At 35.2% G+C, this 20,856-nt stretch overlaps 1 protein-coding gene across 1 annotated transcript in view; it reads right to left on the bottom strand.

The window, feature by feature from the left end:
- Positions 1-851: 851 nt before the first annotated feature.
- eif3ba (eukaryotic translation initiation factor 3, subunit Ba) overlaps positions 852-20,856 on the bottom strand; it is a 32,450-nt gene continuing 12,445 nt past the window's right edge. The window contains exons 7-19 of the mRNA XM_028791518.2: positions 20,599-20,730; positions 18,666-18,732; positions 18,476-18,522; positions 18,086-18,296; positions 16,228-16,300; positions 15,415-15,537; positions 14,938-15,016; positions 13,884-14,022; positions 10,961-11,086; positions 7,932-8,009; positions 2,543-2,651; positions 2,173-2,287; positions 852-1,309 (exon numbers count right to left, since the gene is read on the bottom strand). Coding sequence (XP_028647351.1) covers positions 2,190-2,287; positions 2,543-2,651; positions 7,932-8,009; positions 10,961-11,086; positions 13,884-14,022; positions 14,938-15,016; positions 15,415-15,537; positions 16,228-16,300; positions 18,086-18,296; positions 18,476-18,522; positions 18,666-18,732; positions 20,599-20,730 — 1,282 coding nt within the window. The 3' untranslated portion in view covers positions 852-1,309; positions 2,173-2,189. The remainder of the gene's footprint in view (positions 1,310-2,172; positions 2,288-2,542; positions 2,652-7,931; positions 8,010-10,960; positions 11,087-13,883; positions 14,023-14,937; positions 15,017-15,414; positions 15,538-16,227; positions 16,301-18,085; positions 18,297-18,475; positions 18,523-18,665; positions 18,733-20,598; positions 20,731-20,856) is intronic.

Here is a 20,856-nt window from a genome sequence, read left to right as displayed (position 1 = left end):
ACAGATATGGGGATTTTTTTTTTTTACCAACTGTCAAAAGAAGCACCACACAACGCCATGCTTTTGGTCAGCCATTGTCATACACATCCTATGATTGTGCAAGGAGTGTGGGTTTTACAGTACTCTTGTGTCAGAATAAGTCTGCACATTTCAGGATTTGTGAGAGGAAGGTGTACAGTACATTCTATGCCCTTTTAAGAGCCTTGCTACCATATGTTACAGAAAAAAATAGTAATTGATATTTTTTAATGATACTCAATACCAAATGAGTACTGGAGGGGTCCAGCTTTGGCTGTTGAGACAGTGAGCCACTGTGTTACTGTTCAGCCCGTATCCATTTACATCAGTTTGAAATGTCCCATTAATGTATATCACAAAATCTTTTAAAAAGTACATCATCATACACTGTAATTATGTTTTACATGACATGGCTGTTTAAAGAATTTGAGTGTGTTTGTTTCTGGCCATAAAATATTTATTTCCCAAGCATAACAATAGAAGTTTATATAATGAAAAGAGATCTGTTGGAGTAAATCCCACTAATTTCTATACTGATAAGGTGACATGAATGCACGCATGTATGCTTTATCCAAATGTCCATCAGTCTCTTAAATTTCTCAACACATCTATGACATGAATGCACGCATGTATGCGTTATCCAAATGTCCATCAGTCTCTTAAATTTCTCAACACATCTATCTGCCCAATGCACAATCTACTGAAAATATAGAACATTTCTAACAGATCTTATCTGGAGCCAAGAGCCCTTTCTTATGCAAACCCTTCTCTGACATCCATTTAAATTATAATGCATTATTTTAAGCATTTTTTTAACCAATAAGACAACAGTATTTCCAAGTATATTTTATTTTTCCTTTAAAGCACATTTAACAATATTGGATAATCTGAATGGAGGAGGATACAGCCCATTATAGTGCCGGTGCAGCACGATAAAATATTGAAAATGAAACCAACAATTGCTTCCAATGATCTTCTGTACAAAATAGTTCTTTATCCATTTGGCATGGATGCAAAAAGAGTCCATTTTAAACAGAAACATAGTGCCTTGTTTGTGATGCACACGTTAAACGTGATAGAAGTTTGTATATTCTGACAGGTGCGCTGAACAGCAAGAGGTTTAAGAAGAAGTGATGACTGCAACATGTAAATGCTCCCTCAGCAGATTAAAGGCACTATGAGGATCTCGGAAAAAGGATTAATGTTGGTACATTGAATTCCAAGTTGATAGTCCAAAAGCAGTTGTTTTATTCAAGTGTCACTGAACTCCTCAAAAGATGGAAACGTGGTGCTATAAAGAAGAGAACAAATATTACTGAACAAACACGTGCATTTTGCTAATTGTGACCATATACAGTGGAACCTCGGGTCACGAACGTCTCGGACCACGTACAAATCGGGTTACGACCAAAAAGTTCACCAAACATTCGCATCTGTTCACGACCACACACTCGGGTGACGAACAAGCCAATTTCCCCTCTGGTTCCTACGCGCGATGATTTCTGCACATGCTCAGTCTCTCCCTGTGCAGTGAGCGAGCGAGCGAGAGAGAGAGCCCAAGCAGAAGAAGTAAGTAAACATTTAGTTTACTATTACACTGTGCATTCTATGGTATAATTAACTATTTTTGTGCTTAAAAATCTTTAAAAAAATATATATTTACATACAGCTCGTACAGTCCGGAATGGATTAACTGTATTTACATACAATCCTATGGGGGAAATTACTTCGGGTCACGACCAAATCGGGTTGCGACCAGAGTTTTGGAAGGAATTACGGTCGTGCCCCAAGGTTCCACTGTAACTGGGTAACTTGACATAAGGATTAAGTGAGGTGAGTAACTCTTTACAGACATTTTTCTATTGTTGTTTTGTCATCCAGGATTGGTTACAATAGACTTATATCTGTTTTGCGAAAAAATGAGATTAAAATTTTTTCTCAGCCTTCACTACAAACCACATGGGGCAGCATATAAAAAAACATTTTTTAGGAGTATTCCTTTAATCTCTTCTTTAAGACAGAAATATTTTTAAATTCCTTTAAACCAATTGCCACAGTTTTTAATTACAATTATAAATACAAGAAATGCAATGTAAAGAAAGTAAACAGTACTATAAAAACTACTGGAGTTTTCTGTTTTCCTAGAAAGATCACCTTTTATGCAAAAAGAATTACTCTCCAAGGGGGATTATTTCTTCAGTTACAAAAAATTCAATAGTTTCCTCCTCCCAGTCATCAATATTGCTGTCAAGCTCATCTGTGTCCACCCCTGAAAGAGAAAATACAATTTTAACTGGCAAAAACCATTTATCTGGTAACAATATACAATGGATTTCATGTTTATATACTATTAGAATACATACATAAAAATTATTCTTTTCCCCCATCCATTCTTTTTTCAAATGTTTTAAGTGCTAAACAGATTCATAGTGTGCCAGAACCTATTCCGCCATTATCCAAACACTCTGGACTAATGCTAGACCACCGCAGTACTGTATTTCAAAGTCATAACAACGATTGTTACCTCCACGAAGCTCAAGACGAAGTGGCTTCTGCTCCTGATATATTCTTTGGGACTCCTCACGGTATTTGTGGTAGTCTTCCAACATAGAACGTCTCTTATCAACCAGTTCCTTTATTAATACAAAATGATGTTTTTACTTTATTTGCAAGAAAGGTAAAACAAACAGCCATAAAGAATACATGTTTCTTACATATACTGTGACACAGTTCCTCAAAACACTAAATAAAAAAATAATTTTAAGAGTATACTGCAAACAATAAGGTGAAATGATTAGCGCTGCTGACGCACAGATCCATCATCCTGGGTTCAAATCTTGCACTTGGTCTTTGTCCATTTGAGGTTTGCATGTTCTCCTTGTGTTAGAATGGAAGTGGCCTTCAACGTCCCAAAACACTTGCCTGTTAGGTTCATTTGTAATTCTAAATCTGCCTGACGCAAGTCTACACAAGCACAAAGATAACACACAAATTCCACACAGACGCTGACTAACTTGGAATTAGAATCCTAACTTGAGAAGTGGCGACTTCCTCATGTATCCCAAAAACGTACATGTTAGATAAAATAGTGACTCCATATTGTCAGTATATTCAGAGTGTGTGTGTGTGTGTGTGTGTGTGTGTCCCATTGTGGACTGCTGCCTGGATAGGGTCCAGCATTTCACAATCCCAAACTGGATTATATTTATATCGTAACTAAAATTAATCATTCCTCAAGCAGAAAAAGCAGTTGGAAAAGTATAAACGTTTCTTATGAATTTCCTGAAAACCCAGCTTTCTACATAAAAACAGAGAAATCGGAACAAGATCAAAGGAGGAAAAACACAAGCAGTGACTACAAATGTGGGTTATGCAACTCATTTAGTCAAATTCAGAAGCTTGAAGACAACTTAAGTGAAACAGCATAAGGAAGTTGGTGCTTGAAAAGCAAACATTCACGCAGATGCTGAAGGTCAATTCTCTGCTAGTAAAGTTTGGAATGTGTTCTGCAATTAAATCTTTCTTTACTATGTAATGTACAAGGTTAAATGTGAAATTTGGAATAATTTGTAAATGCATAAAATCATAAAAAGGAGGAAAGAAGCAAGTTCTATTCACTCTACACAACAGTCAAAAGAACCCAAAATATAGAAAACAAAACCAAAACAACTATAAAACTTAATAAAAATGCTTGTCTTAAACTCTGATTTGTAATTTATGTTAATAAAAATGGATGAGGTAAGCAGCTGATTCCTGTACACTGCTGTTCCTTTTACTGCAACAACATGATGTCAGACTCTGGAGGGTCGTCGCGATCACTCTTCTCAACAAGGAAACTGTTTAAGGGTCTTCAAACTACTTCCTGAAGGACAATATTTTCTGCAGGTTTTGTTCCAACCAAACTTTTTAATTAGAAGCCAGTCCTTGTCAATAACTGACAATAATTTTATGTTTTTTTTATTATTATTTGTATTCTTCCATGTCAGGGGATTCTAATAGTGTAGATTTTTCCTTTCTACGGATATCATCCTAATGATCTTGAGCTTGAAGTGGATGAGTAATTCTCAGTAAATCATCTCTCTCTCTCTCTCTCTCTAGTGTTCTTCCACAATTTTGTATTAAACCAGATACACAGAGGTGTAATTGTAAACCAGGTAGATGGTGAACTACTGGTTCCTTGGTCATTTACTTCATCTTGAGCATTGTGTTTACTCCCACAAAACCGAGCCAAATGAATTGTTTCCAACAACAAAACATGTTGTGTAATAAAAACACGTACATACGAAAGTGTCAACATAATCACCACAGGAAAGGTACATTTAATGTCCACTGCTGCTTTTACAATACAATTTCAAAAACTGTAATGTACAGTAATATACTGTACAGTCCCCTGCTAATGCAGATTTAGCACACAAACTTTATGTGAAACATTTTGAAACAGTCACCAACACACATCGACACTGTCAACCTGATGTTCAAACACTTTTTTGTAATATTTGTTTCTTGCTTCTGCACGAGAAGGTTGAACGCTGGCACTAACTTGCACGACTGACATCACCTATTGTACTATGGTAGCCTACCACAGTGCAAGGCATAGTGACATGCACATTTTCTCCGACAAAAACAGTAACAGTTTTTGCACTTATGAGATAGATGTCTTTCTTGCGCTCCTCTTGATGGAAATAAATTCATCTTTTTGCTACACACCTCCTGCGCCGTGCTACTACTTGGAGTCACCAGGCATATCACAATGGTTCACTCATGCAGTGCAGTATGCATCAGTTTTTCTTTGAAGTAAAATCTCAAGCAGTTTAGGTAACATATAAAAACTGTCCATCGTTATATACAGTGGTGTGAAAAACTATTTGCCCCCTTCCTGATTTCTTATTCTTTTGCATGTTTGTCACACAAAATGTTTCTGATCATCAAACACATTTAACCATTAGTCAAATATAACACAAGTAAACACAAAATGCAGTTTGTAAATGGTGGTTTTTATTAGTTAGGGAGAAAAAAAAATCCAAACCTACATGGCCCTGTGTGAAAAAGTAATTGCCCCCTGAACCTAATAACTGGTTGGGCCACCCTTAGCAGCAATAACTGCAATCAAGCGTTTGCGATAACTTGCAATGAGTCTTTTACAGCGCTCTGGAGGAATTTTGGCCCACTCATCTTTGCAAAATTGTTGTAATTCAGCTTTATTTGAGGGTTTTCTAGCATGAACCGCCTTTTTAAGGTCATGCCATAGCATCTCAATTGGATTCAGGTCAGGACTTTGACTAGGCCACTCCAAAGTCTTCATTTTGTTTTTCTTCAGCCATTCAGAGGTGGATTTGCTGGTGTGTTTTGGGTCATTGTCCTGTTGCAGCACCCAAGATCGCTTCAGCTTGAGTTGACGAACAGATGGCCGGACATTCTCCTTCAGGATTTTTTAGTAGACAGTAGAATTCATGGTTCCATCTATCACAGCAAGCCTTCCAGGTCCTGAAGCAGCAAAACAACCCCAGACCATCACACTACCACCACCATATTTTACTGTTGGTATGATGTTCTTTTTCTGAAATGCTGTGTTCCTTTTACGCCAGATGTAACGGGACATTTGCCTTCCAAAAAGTTCAACTTTTGACTCATCAGTCCACAAGGTATTTTCCCAAAAGTCTTGGCAATCATTGAGATGTTTCTTAGCAAAATTGAGACCATCCCTAATGTTCTTTTTGCTTAACAGTGGTTTGCGTCTTGGAAATCTGCCATGCAGGCCGTTTTTGCCCAGTCTCTTTCTTATGATGGAGTCGTGAACACTGACCTTAATTGAGGCAAGTGAGGCCTGCAGTTCTTTAGATGTTGTCCTGGGGTCTTTTGTGACCTCTCGGATGAGTCGTCTCTGCGCTCTTGGGGTAATTTTGGTCGGCCGGCCACTCCTGGGAAGGTTCACCACTGTTCCATGTTTTTGCCATTTGTGGATAATGGCTCTCACTGTGGTTCGCTGGAGTCCCAAAGCTTTAGAAATGGCTTTATAACCTTTACCAGACTGATAGATCTCAATTACTTCTGTTCTCATTTGTTCCTGAATTTCTTTGGATCTTGGCATGATGTCTAGCTTTTGAGGTGCTTTTGGTCTACTTCTCTGTGTCAGGCAGCTCCTATTTAAGTGATTTCTTGATTGAAACAGGTGTGGCAGTAATCAGGCCTGGGGGTGGCTACGGAAATTGAGCTCAGGTGTGATACACCACAGTTAGGTTATTTTTTAACAAGGGGGCAATTACTTTTTCACACCGGGCCATGTAGGTTTGGATTTTTTTTCTCCCTAAATAATAAACACCATCATTTAAAAACTGCATTTTGTGTTTACTTGTGTTATATTTGACTAATGGTTAAATGTGTTTGATGATCAGAAACATTTTGTGTGACAAACATGCAAAAGAATAAGAAATCAGGAAGGGGGCAAATAGTTTTTCACACCACTGTAGTAGCATCGGTCAAGCAAAGGGTCAACCAGTGACAGCACAGATGATGTAGAGACACCATATTTACGGTACTTGCCATCCGACTTGGACCATCTACCAGTAATGAGTTCCAGATGTACTCAGTACTTGCTTCATACAGTATGTAGAATCAGATACTGAATCATGCCCATCTGGACCACCTTATACCTATATCCATGAGAGCCTTCCCCTGTAACTTGTGAGACTTTTGTTAATACTTATGTCATGATCAGGAACATGCATGTTTTTAATGATCACTTAATATAAATCCTACAGTTTGTACAGTTTCGGTGGTGGGTAATTGGGTTCATCACATTCACTGTTATTAATTAAATATAGGCATTTAAGAATGAGTAAAAATAAATAAATAAATAAAATGGCACTGGTTGGTGGACCAGTACCATCTCTGGACTGGTTTACCCACTATATCCTGCAGTATCAGGAGACAGAGAAATGTCATAGGTTGTCTGCAGCGACAAGCTGCCAGAAACTGCAACATTCAAATGGTTTACTGTGACTTTTCCAACAACTATTTTCTCCACCAGGCTATCATTGGTAAAACTGCAAATAGTCAAGATAATCATAATCAACAGACATGTTTAAACAAGGATACCCGTAAATGGGCAAACAAGGTGGTGCAGGATTGTCAGCAGTAGTATGAAACAAACACCAAACACAAACATAACTGAAACCAGACAGATTGGAATATACCGAAAAGGTGTCAGTTTCCCTTTCCATATCAACATCTGATGTTCAATTCATATCATCATCAATATCGCCTTGATTCAAGCAATGATGATGTTTCAGCTTATTGTAAAATTGGCTTTACAGCTTTTTATTTGTCATTGTGTTTTTTGGTTTAAGGCTCTGCCTCACTTATGAATACGGATGATTTAACAGAGTAACCATAAAGTAGAAGAAAGCATTGAAATATTCATGGTTTTTCGCAGCATTTTGATAATTTATCAAGTACTTGGCAGCAGAATACTGTCCCAATAGTTATTAGGGACTAAAATTGTAAAGATACAAGTCTGACTCGGGGTTAAACACCAAAGAGGTTAACAGTACATAATCATTTCAGAAAATGCAGGGGTAACAGCAAGTGTAAAATTGTTATCCATCTATATACCATTTTTCTGGAGTTTTTTTTTTCATTTTGTTTTTTTCTGTTCTCCCTGGCCATTGGACCTTACTTTTACTCTATGTTAATTAGTGTTCCCTAATTTTTTATTTATTTTGTCTTTTTTCTCTTTCTTCATTATGTAAAGCACTTTGAGTTACATTATTTATATGAAAATGTGCTATATAAATAAATATTATTGTTGTTGTTCAAAATTTGGCACATGATCAGCATTTCCATTTAAACGAAGCCTACTAATCAAGCACAAAACAGGACACACATTATTATTATTATTATTATTTTTTTTTTACCTTGGAAGCCTTAGATTGACTCAGACGATCTTTCTGCTCAAAGATTTTGGAATACTTCTTCAGATCCTTCTTGATCATCTATAAAGAGAAAGCAAACATTTTCATGTCTCAGTAATGTTCTAATTTTTATACGCCATGTTTTATCCATTTTTAAAGGATTCTGATGTACTGGATGCCTTCAAGCATTAAATACAAAAAATTAAGGCACTGTTTTATTTGAATGTTACTGCCAATAAATTATTCCAGAAAGAAACATTCCAGATTCCCCACAGGGCATAAAGCTTATTGGTTATCTGGTCAGCCCAGCTGCAGTACTGTTGATACTCATAGTTTGCTTTTTTAGCAGGATAGCAACTGTTCCAAGACTCTTATCAGAAGGAATTCATTTTTAAGCTTACACAACAGTGACAGTTTGTCTCCACATGCATTTATCTTAGCAATTATTAAAGAGGTGCAGAATCAGTAATCACAAAATTAAAAACTCTCTTCAATACTTAAACAGAAAGGACGGTGACATTAAGGTGCAAGTTTAAGGTTAACTTTGGAATGATTCATACAGTACTTCCATGTAAATTTCACTTTACTGACACTGGAGGAAATCATTCTATAGAAGATTGGCAATACAATTCAACCAACTATAATGCACAATAATATACTGTACAGTCAAGTACATTGTTTTTTTTTTTTTTTAAACACAAATGAACTACACTAAATGAACTTATTCAGTAATATTTAATAACTAAACAAATTGAGTCAAACAAGCAGCATAGATTGACAGACTGGTATGTGGCTAGCTTAATGCCACTGTGTATGTTGAAATTTGCAGATCTAGGTGAGTGTGTATATGTGTGTGTTCATTTCTTTCTCTTCATTAATTAGCATGTGCTCTGGAAAGGCAAACAAGCTATCGGCTATCTTCACCTATTAATTTCTTTAGTGTATGTGTGCATATATGTTAATGTAAATAAATCATATAGCTCAAAAACTACATGTACAAACGTTCTGGAAATCAATCGCACTGGTTCTTTGACTACACACAGTAGACTTCCAAAAATCACAGGTTCATTAAACAACTTCTACAGCAGTTTTTGTTAGACATAGGTTAAATGGTCTTTATATTTAAGTATATGGAGATAACTGGAACAAACTGGACCAAAATCCACAGGTCTGGAGCCTGTAACAAGCCAAACATGATACAACTTGTCTGAAAAAAATAGGTCAGTGTTTTGGGAAGTTCTCGTTGTACATGGGTTTCCAAAGATAAACTTACACACGTTCTATAAAGTTTTGAACATCATAGAACCAGAACCTGAACTTTATTTGAAGTGAATTCTTGACCCCATCACTAAAACTTCCATTAACATGGAAGTAAAATTTATTTAAAATTTGCTTTTAATAACTCACCTAAAGTTAATAGCAAACAGTGAAATACGGAAGAAAAAAAAAAGTGCTCTTTTCATTATTACCGAAGTAAAAAAAAAAAATCAGCTAACTAATGTCAGTAAGAACAAAAAAAAAAAAAAAAAACACAGCTGTGTGTGCCTGATAAGCATAATAAGTGAAGCTCCCTCTGTGCATGTCATCTTAAAAACAGGCGTGCAATCCAATACTTTGACCATGTATATTACAGCAGACTGTCATTTTAGAAATACACTTCACCATCTACTCCTAGGGTGCCTTCAGTGCTACGCAGAGAAGAAACATAGCCTGCTTGTGTCTTACTCATTAGTCTGTAGGCCAGTTAGTTGTCTTGAGAGAAGCACAGCCATTTAGAGAGAGTTGTTTTGCCCTTTTTTCAGTAAATTACAATGGATTCACTCCTTAAAAACTGAATATACAGTATATATATGCACACACACACACAAACACACACACACACACACACACCTGGTGCTGTGAGGCGCCTATCATGTAAGCTGGTGGCCCTCAGAATCTTGTCTACTGATTGGGTTGTGACTTTGGATCTGCCAGTTTCCAGTTGCCTTTGGGTTGTGTAAGACACTATACTCACTGACAATTCGATTCTTTTTGCTGCTTCTCTAAATGAAAGGCCTACACTTCTAAGGGTAATAACGCTCTGTTTCATTTCATTTGTTAATTACACTTTCTTGCCATTATCACTGGAATATTGTCCAAGTGGTACTTCAGAAGGTGTTGTAACACAGTCTGTTGCAAATCTGCTTTAAGACAGAAGGTTTTTAAGTAATCAACAGAATTTGGGATACCTGTGCAAACTGTTCACCTTAAGATGCAAAGCTTAATTTACTTTAATTGCTGCAGAACATACTGTATATACTGTAGGTTTACCTTATTAGTTGTTCCCCGAAGAAGGCCCATTTGTAATATTCAGATATTTCCTTTTTTCTCCAGTTTTTGCTAACCTAAACCTTAAATTTAAACCTCTGACAGTTTACTGCTTACCTTTTAACCATTTTAGGTCATTCACTGCATTTCAACTGATTAAATTTGAAGAAAACAATGGAAAAAATGAAGTGGTGTAAAACTTGTGATTGGTAGCATATATACACACACACATTTTTTGGTGGAGTTTACATGCTCGTATGTATTTTCTTCTTGAACTCTAGTTTTTAGCCTCTCTGGTTAATTAATAGCATTACATTTTCCCAGTATAAATGTGCAGGTATTTTAGCTTCCACGCAATAATTTTGTATTTCTATGCAATTCCATCTGTTTACTTATGCTGTACTCTGTATTAGATAAACCTTGCAACTTTTGTGTCTTTATACTTAACACTATTAGAATTTGTTTAGCAATCTATACATAGTCCTAGAAAAATTGTGTGGAAATTTGTCTCAGATGTCCAAGGCTTAACTGTACAAGGAAAAGAATATAGTGGTTTCTGTATTACAGCAAATTACCTATGAATATGCTGCCAATTCCATAACAAATTCTACTGTATTTGCAGAAAATAAAATTTGAACTTATACTCAATACTCTGTTTAGATGTAAACCTGTCAAAATTTTTAACATATCTGCATCTGACTGTGCACAGAACAAAACTGGCTTACCTTTATTTGCTCTGTAGTGAGTAGTGTGGGTGGACGAGGTCTCCACAAAAGTTGACAGAAATGATCCTTGTTGTTTTTTTGAAGAAGACGACCCTGGAAAGTCCACAGCCAGAATGCATTGTCCACCTGAGATTATGGAGAGAAAAAAAAAAAATAACATAAAATACATAAATACATACATACACCTAGCCTGCAAGTCCCTATTGCACTCAGAAAGGAGAAAAGATAGACCAATTGAGTGGTCTTACACAAAGGCTGCAATATTGAACTTAATGTAATATGTAGTTAACTCAGCTTTAAAAATGGCTCCAGGTTGGCATAAACAACATGCATTTACAGTTAAGTCCGTAAGTATTTGGATGGTGATAATGTTATTGTTACTTTAGATTTTTACCCAAAAATACTGACTGTCAGCTTTAACTTCAGGGAATTTACATCTAAATTGGGTTAATAGCTTAGGAATTACAACCCTTTTTATATGTTGTCCCTTCCTTATCACATGACTTAAAATAATTGGACAATTGACTGACAAGCTGTTCCATGGCCAGGTTTGGGCAGTCCTCTCATTATTCCATTAATAAAATAAGCAGGTAAAAGGTCTGAGGTTGATTCCAAACGTGAAATTTGCATTTGGAAGCTGCTGCTGTAAACTCTCAATATGAGGACCAAAGTGTTGTTAATGCAAGTAAAGTAGGCCCGCATTAGATTGAGAAAAATGAACCAAACTCATCACAGAGATAGCAGAAACATCAGGAGTCTCCAAATTAAAAAAAAACAATTCTTTCCATAGTGAAAAGATGAAGAAAAACACCCTTTACAAAATCTTGCCAAGTTAAGGATATTCCCGAGGAGGTAGACGTATCATTATAAAAGTCTACAATCATGACTGACTTCATGAAAGTAAATGCATATATTTTACCACAAGGTGCAAACCACTGGTAAACCTCAAAAATAGGAATGCCAAATTAGACTGTACCAGAAAACTTCTAAAAACGTCCGCTCAGTTCTGAAGTAATATTCTTTGGATAGATGAAACTAGGATCAACATGTACCAGAATGATGGGAAATGTATGGTGGATGGAAAGAACAGCTTGTGATCTGAAACATACCACATCATCTGTGAAACATGATGGAGGCAGTGTTATGGCTTGCAGGGATGCTCCAATCAATTGACTTCCAATCCAAATAAGCCAATTTTCACTAAAAAACACTTGATCGTTGATTGGTAAATTGGCCAATGACAAAAAAAAAAAAAAAAAAAACATTTTTTTCAGCCCCTGCTTTTCTAAGCTTTATGGTAATTTAGTTGTAGTGCTCCTTTACATAAAGTATTATGGAAGTTGATCCAGCCCTCGTCTCTATTTTTTTTATTTTTTTTTTACAGGAAACTTCCTGCAGAAAAAAGAGCAGCGAGTACAGGCCTGTTTATGGCGATTGGACTATTAGTCTTTACATTAAAGAAAGTTGAGTAATGGGACCAGAGCCCATGCAAAAGGCTTAACAGTATGGCAAGTTCAGCTGCAATCTCTGAACTTTATTTTATTTTTCCATTACAATGTGGTGCATAAAACATGAAAAATCAGACAGACAAGCTTCTCTCCTGTTTTTAAGGTCCAAAATATCCAGGATCCTTATTCCTTCATTAAATGCATTGTACTTTCGGAAGAGCATTCATTGGTTATCAGTTATCATGCCCATAGAGCCTTCCCCTATAACTTAAGACAATATTAAACCTGTTTACTTTTGTAGGGATGAGTCATGAACTAGTTGGTCTGAATTGTTGTGTGTGTGTCTCACTATGCAACTGGAGTTCCCAGGACCTCTGACTCACTAAGATCATATAAAAGAAGTGTTAGGCTGGGGCTGGAAAAAATAAAATCACTGGAAAAAGAGTCTAATGTGACAAGGACTTTAGAAAACAATCAGCAGCAAAAATAGAGTAAAGTAACTCTAAGATCAAAACTAATATTATACAGCCTCTTTAGCCAAAGATGGCATGAACCATTAAATCGTCAGGTAAGAATGTGGAAGCAAAGCATCAGCTTTCACTCCAGTAAAATTCTTATACTCGTGCCCTCTCTCTCTCTCCCAATGCCATTTTAAAGACCATTTTCTGTGTTCACCAAGGTTGGCCAGTTTCCACTGCGCAACTTTTAATGTGCAAGGTTTGCACAGATTAAAAAGAACATTGAATACAAACAAAGTAGTGCCAGAGAAACCAATGGAATTTAAACAACACACACCACATATGGACACTGGCACTGATGCGGACATACACACAAATAATAGCATTAAACACAAAAGACTTCGAAATAATAAGAGAAAAATAATATTTGCTTCTAAACGATAGTGAAACATTTAATGCAGCTATAGATGGGTAACATTTTTCTCCAATATGTTAGAATCAATAAAATTAGCCTGCAAGAACATACTCAGAAATTTGCACTTTTTTGTCAATTGAGTTTTCCTCTAATTTCAATCCAACTCTAAATTAGGACACAGCTTTTTATCTTTGCAGATTTTGTTTACTTTCTGAGCCTTTAAAAGGTAATTTTCTGTAATTATCACAAATAAGTTCTACAGAGATCACCTAAAAGTTTTCATATAAGGACTTTAAACTGTTTCAGTTAAAAATCAGAAACAAAATATCAGATCTAAAATTAACAAAGCAGTTTATGAGAGGAACAATTAATAGGAAACTACACTTACATTTTTTATCCCTCCCCTTATTTTACTTCCCGAGTATGATGGGCTACACATAATGTGAATGTTCACATAAATGTCAATACATAAAGTGCAATTTCATGATTAAGAAATTGAACATCAAAATCATATATAAAAAAAAGTTAAAGGATATAACATTACATAAGATTAATACTTAGCACAATGCATAATGTATATGTCAAAAGTCTTGGAACAATACCTTATGACTCCACCAAGACACTGATGTGACCACATATCGTCCTGTGGGATCCCATTCCACATCTGAAGCCATGTAATGCTCTGCAATATTCATCATTGTGCAATCAGAGGTGTCAACAAATGCTAAGGCACCATTCATGCTAAAAGAGAAAAAAAGAATTAGAAGTTGCTTATCTTTCCTTTGAAAGTGTAAAAGTTATATGAAAAAATGCTTCATAAATTATAAAATAAAGAACAAGAGAAGACATTTAATTTGTACAAGTTAACACCTGCTTGGTGCATCATAAGACTTCCATTTTCATGACAATGCCTAGAAAAGCACTCATGTATAAAAAGTAAAAGCTGCTAAAATTACTGAACTTATAAATACTTATATGTATGTTTATATATTATAATATTGTAAGCCTGCATAAAAAGTTCATGCTCAATTAGGTGTTTTATAATACTAAAACCAGCTCAACTACACTGTTTATCTCCATATAATAATTAAAAATTGTGCCAGTAAGTTTCAGCTTAACTTGGAAATTTTTGTCTACCTACTAAGAATTTGGTGGCCATAAACACACAAAAACAAAAGAAAAACAAGCTGACATGCACTATATTAGTAGGTCAGGTTAAGAAAATACCACACAAACACACACACCCAACATAGCATGCCTAAGTAAGGTAATTTACCTGAAAGTATGTCATGAATATTCTTAAGCCAGTGAACTATGCCAGCCACTATGTTTAAGTTTCTTTAAATATTTAAATAGATATCAGTGCCCAGGGGAGAAAAGCAAGACATTGACCTGCGTGCATGACAGAAAAGCATGTGCTGTGCTCCAACACTTCACTATAATTTTGTTCAGCCTGATTGATCAAAGTGGGCTACCCTGGCATTAGATGTAACTGTGATATATTATATTTGAGCCTTTATTAAAATTAGCTTTGGATCATTCTTTATTTGGCTTTTATGCTTATATAAAATTTACAAAGGGTATCCACACCAGGAACACAAAACGTCATGCAACCTAGTTAATGATGTCTGCAGCATAAAAAGGCAACTTGCTTACCTTCGAAGACCAGCTAACACCAAAAACTGTCCCTGTGGACTCCAGAAAATGCTGTTTGCTTGCTGTTTATCAAACATTTCTTTAAAAAAAAAGAAAGAAAATAACTTGCTAGAAGGTGCACATAATCCAAGCAGAATGATATCAATGAGTTAAAAAGTATAGTAAATAAATAAAAAGGAAAACTTTTTTAGACGATTCTGTCAAACTGAAGCAATACATTTTAAACCACATTTCAAAGCAAACATTTTACTAAAAATCTAAAGAAGTTTAATGCTTAATACCTGTGATAAAACTACTAACATTAAAACTATTACTAATACTACTACTACAATAAAACCCATTATTAAAACTATACTATATTACTGCTGATGTGTTCATTAAACGTACAAACAATCATTCATGACATCTTTTGAATTAAATTCAAGAAATTAAAACATCTGAACATTTTTATTTATTTAGAAATCCTAATTCACTTACTTATGAGTTCAATTTTTCCATTATTCTTAACATGGTAAAATGATACATTTATTCTTGGAGATTCACCATGCAGCACAGCAAACTTACTGCCATTGGGCTCCCAAGCAAAAGCTATGATACCCTCTGTAAGATAAATCAAAAAATGAAAAAGCTAGTAAAAGAATTCAACAATATAACAAAGGATAAACTAAATATGGTGTTCATTTTACGCCATACTCATTTTTGACTTTGAACCACTAGGGCTAACATAACCATGCCATGTATCAGACATCATATTATCTTTCAAAGCCCACAGTTTGGTTTAAGAGTAAATTATCTCTCCTCAACATATTTTAGAATAAAGTTATTACCAGAATCACTAATTTTCTTTTTTTTTTTTTTATCATGGATAGTGATTCGTGAAGCATTTTAATGATACTGCTTTTTATTTGGAACCCTTCTTTCTTAAACTTCAACAGAAACCCTACAGAAACAACATTAAAAACTAAAAATACACAATATATACTGTATTATAAAATCTAAAAATTAAAATCAAAGAAATCTTGCTGTGCTGCTTCACTCACATCGCAGTCATCATGCATCTAGATGACGAGGATCAGAACAAATCTAATGGTTTATCCAAATCACAAGCAATATGACTGCTTTCTAAAGTAATGTTTGTGCACATGAAACACTGGACATGGATTAGCAATTGAGTGGTACGTAAAAAGGAAACAAATGTCAGTGTTTTTCTATAAATGTATATGCATGCATCAATGCAATCAATGCATCTAAAAGATAAGGCCAGGAATATTTAAAAAAGAATAAATTTACCTTTCATTTCAACCACATCTACAGGAACTTGTTTTTCTCGCATTCTGAATATTTCAAAATTGGTCACAACACCCTAAAAATATAAGACATTTCACTGAGAAAAATGTTTTCCTTAAGATTTCTTTTTTGTTAACAATATATTCCCACATATTCTAGTTATTAACCATTTCAATAGTTTACAATGTACAATGCAAAATTGCATTAATCCAAAAATGTGCAAGTGTAGTTGCGGAGATATTTTGCATACAGTAGCATGCACGTTTGGGCACCCTTGCTTAAAATGTTTGTTACTGTGAATAATTAAGTGAGCAGAAGATGAACTGATCACCAAAAGGCATTATAAGCAAGATTAGTGTACTGCTTTTTTACCATTGTACAGTGAAAAAAGGAAAGGATCACCATGCTATAGTTTGGGCATCCTTAGATATCTGAGGTCTCAGAAAACTTTTACCAAGTTCTCAGGCCTTATTTAGCTGGTTAGGGCTACAGCTTGTTCATAATCATCGTGAAGAAACCCCAGGTGATGCAAATTGCAAAGCTGTATGAATTCTCAGACTCCTGAAACCTTGTCCCAGCAATCAGCAGCCATGGACTCCTCTAAGCAGCTGCCTAGCACTCTGAAAAATAAAATAACTGATGCTTACCAAGCAGGAGAATGCTACAAGAAGATAGCAAAGCCTTTTCAGGTAGCTGTTTCCTCAGTTCCTAATGTTCTTAAGAAATGGTAGTTAACAGAATGATGGAGGTCAAGTTGAGGTCTGGAAGACCTAGAAAACAGTCTGAAAGAACTGCTTGTTGGATTGTTAGAAAGGCAAATAAAAACCCTGTTTGACTGCAAAAGCCCTTCAGGAAGATTTACCAGACTTTGGAATGGTAGTGCACTCTTCTACAGTACTATGTAGCAACACCTGAACAAACATGAACTTCATGGTAGAGTCAGCAGAAGAAAACCTTTTCCTGCATACTAGCCACAAACGTTAGTGCCTAAAGTTTGCAAATGAACATTTAAACACGCCTGATGCATTTTTGGAAAAAAACCCTGTGGACCAATGAAGTCAAATTAGAACTTTTTGGCCACAATAAGCAAAGGTATGTTTGGAGAAAAAAGGGGTCCGAATTCCAGGAGAAGAACACCTCACCAACTATAAAGCATGGGGGTTGATTGATCATGCTTAAGACTTGTGTTGCAGTTTGTGGTTAAGGGAACATGTCACTAGAGAGAAGAATAGATTAAACTAAATGCCACTAAATTCTGGAAGCAAACATCACACCATCTGTAAAAAAGTATGAAGCTGAAGAGGATGGATCCTACAACAAGATAATTATCTGAAACACACCTCCAAGTCTACAAGGAAATACCTCAAGAAGTGCAAGCCGACAGTTTTGCATTGGCCATCAACGTCCCCCGACCTAAACATCATTGAAAATCCGTGAATAGATCTCAAGAGAGCAGTGCAAACAAGATTACCCAAGAATCTTGCAGAATTAAAGCCTTTTGCAAGGATGAATGGGCGAAAATACCCCCAGATAAGAACTGAAAGACTCTTAGCTGGCTACAAAAAGCGTTTATAAGCTGTGATACTTGTCTAAGGGGGTGTTACTAATTACTGACCATGTCAGGTGCCCAAACCTTTGTTTCAAACCCTTTTAATTTTTTTGGTGTTTTGTACCTGTGAATGATGGAAATTAAAATGTATTCTTGCTTAAAATATTAAAGAAACGTGTCACCTTTAACTTTATGCCTTTTGGTGATCAGTTCATCTTCTCCTCACTTAACTATTTACAGTAACAAAATGTTTTAAGCAAGGTTGCCCAAACTTTTGTATGCCATTGTAAGTAATAAGTTATATATGCTTACCTGGGTTCCCTTAGGGGTCCTGTCTACTTTAACACATAGATAGTCCCCATTCTTTTGCCAATGTAGTTTGCAGTCAATTACATTAAACAGGTTTCTGACTCTGATCTCTTGTCTTGACGGCAGCTGCATTAAAGTTACTCTTGCTGGAATATCCTTGTCTTCAGGCACCCAGAAAGCAATTATGTTATCACCAGGAGACCAAGAAAAATCCCTTGAAATAAAATTATTATTATTACAGCATGGCATGACTGGATATACTTGTATGAAATACTACTGACATTTTTTATAGAAATTTACAAAGCATTCTCAAGCCCAGAAGTTTCATTCAGGGCCAAGGGAGGTCAGAGCCCAAGCTTGCTGAAAATAAATAAGATCAACATTTTCACTTACTTTATCCCTGTGATTTTTAAACTTTTCTTGTCCAACAGTCCCATTGACTGAAAGAAAGAAAAAAAACTGATTTGTAATTATTAACAAGCACCAATAACTCACCAGGCAAAAGTCCATAAAACAATTTCTGTATCAGGCTCACATGCCACAAGAGTTAATTACACAATTCACTAACACACATTTTTCTTACCGGTGTCTCATAAATACTGAGCGTGTCTTGTGTCATTCTTGCAAAGAATTTTCCATCTTGACTCCACCTAAAATGAAAATGGTTGTGTTAATGATGGTCAGATATAAGTGGTTTCAATCTGTCAAGACTGAATAAGAAGCATACCCTCACACACTAATCAATCAAAAAAACACGCCTAAAAAACTAATTTCTCATTCTGCTAACAACAATTACACCTTATAATTGGACAATTTAACTGTGCAAAGACAGCTTGCATCAGTTGAATTGTATAACTTCCTTATTCTGATATGGCAAGTGGAGAGCCACACAACTTAGAATGTCATTTTCTAATTGACAAGTAAATATTGTTCAGCTTACAGTATGATTTAATGTGCAGCTGGTTTGCTAGCTTTATTAAAAATCTGACAGTCCACCATGTAATAAAAAAAAAAAACAAAACAGCATTAAATTGAATAACACTTCTAACTTATACAGTGTACTTTTGCTGTAAAGGAAGAATGTCCAACGAACCGTTTCTTGACATATTAGGGAAAGATTAGGTTGGAGAATTGCACCTTCTGCTGGAACACCCAATGTGGTACAGCTTTATATATTGTGCAAGCAAACTGAAGGTTGGGGGCAGAGAATAAGCTTTTAGCTACAAGAAACATTACTATGACACTGCCACTGCTTTGAAAATAAGCAAATAAAATCCTTTTCAGATTTTATTAAATTATAGTATATACTTTTATAGGCTGATTATGATAGTGCTACCACTTCAAGAATTATGATGTTGCTTATGTGGTCTTTGCATAGGTGTTCTTCCAGGTCCTCCAATTTTCAATTCATATGCCAAGACAAGCAAGTACGAAGAGCTGTGGATTCCAAATTGCCAGGCATCACCTTGAGCCAGAATTGGATTAAACAATTTTTAGAATTTGACATATTTCTTGAATTTACTGACATATAAAGCACTGAAAAACAGTCATCTTTATGATATGCCCAGTAGTTTTAGACTTTTACTGTATTAATGTAGTCTAATATGTCCTATTAGCATTATTATAATATGTTTCAAGAAGAAAGATATTGAAAAGATTATTGTAAGGAAATAGTGTAATAGAACATATGCCCACCTCAAGAAAACATTTCATCAAGCTTGGTAATATTCTTTTTACTGGCATAAAATGTTATATGATGTTGTTAATTAATGCTCAAAGTAAAATATAGACAGGCTTGACTATGTGGTAAAAAGTACCCAAAAACTACTTCAAATAAAACTTATACACTGTGCATCAGTGTCAAATTACAGCTTTTTAGTATCTTACAACCAAGAGTGATGTGGCACTCACTGATCCCTACGGATGACTCTTTATTTAGCTTACTTACGGTTCACTTAAATCATTTGTATTTCAGCATCTAACATTCAGTCAATGATTTCTGTATTACACCTTTGTCAAAAAATGCACTCTTAATAACTACATTTCTTGTAATTAATACGGTTATGACCAATTTTTAAAGAAAAAGCAAACTATAGTTTAAAGAAAAACATCCTCACCTAGTGCTTAAAGTGCCAGCCTCTTATTAGCATTAAATACCATTTACTGACGCTGTATTATTCTAATACAACTTTTTCTGAAGTTTCATTGATGAAGAACCAATCACTATTTTAATTAATTTATTCTCTTTTCATTCATTAGACTTGCTTCTTCCTTAACAAAAGGAATTCTTATATCTGAGTGAGGACTAACAAAAACGTCTTTTACTTGAGTCTTCAGACTTCTTTACAATTTTTTTTTTTTTTTTTGTTTACATACAGAATGACGGAATTTCGAGGCAAAGTAAACATAATAGCTATTAAAAAAATTAAACATACTTTGATAAAAATCAAAGATGACTTTTCAGTGACATACAGCACGTTTTCAGCCTGCTGAATTTGATCATTTATTACACTCACTTGAAGATTGGCCAATGTGCAGAACTTTCACAATGGAAACCTCTTTTCTTTTGTCCAGTCAAAACATCCCAGATAATGATAGCCTGAGGATCATCCTTTGTGTCCATCAGTGGACTAAAGGTGACCAGGTACCTAGGATTTGAAATAGGCAAAACAGGAATAAGATTATGTTTAAAAATCAAGATAAAATATCTGCACATTTGAATTAAGTTTAAAGGTAAACAAAACAAATGTTTGTTATTCATAATTCAATTACTC

Source organism: Erpetoichthys calabaricus, chromosome 11 (genome assembly GCF_900747795.2).
Source record: "Erpetoichthys calabaricus chromosome 11, fErpCal1.3, whole genome shotgun sequence".
In the NCBI taxonomy this organism is placed as follows: domain Eukaryota; kingdom Metazoa; phylum Chordata; class Cladistia; order Polypteriformes; family Polypteridae; genus Erpetoichthys; species Erpetoichthys calabaricus.
The sequence above is the reverse complement of the archived record's forward strand: the minus strand, read 5'-3'. Positions and strand labels throughout refer to the sequence as shown.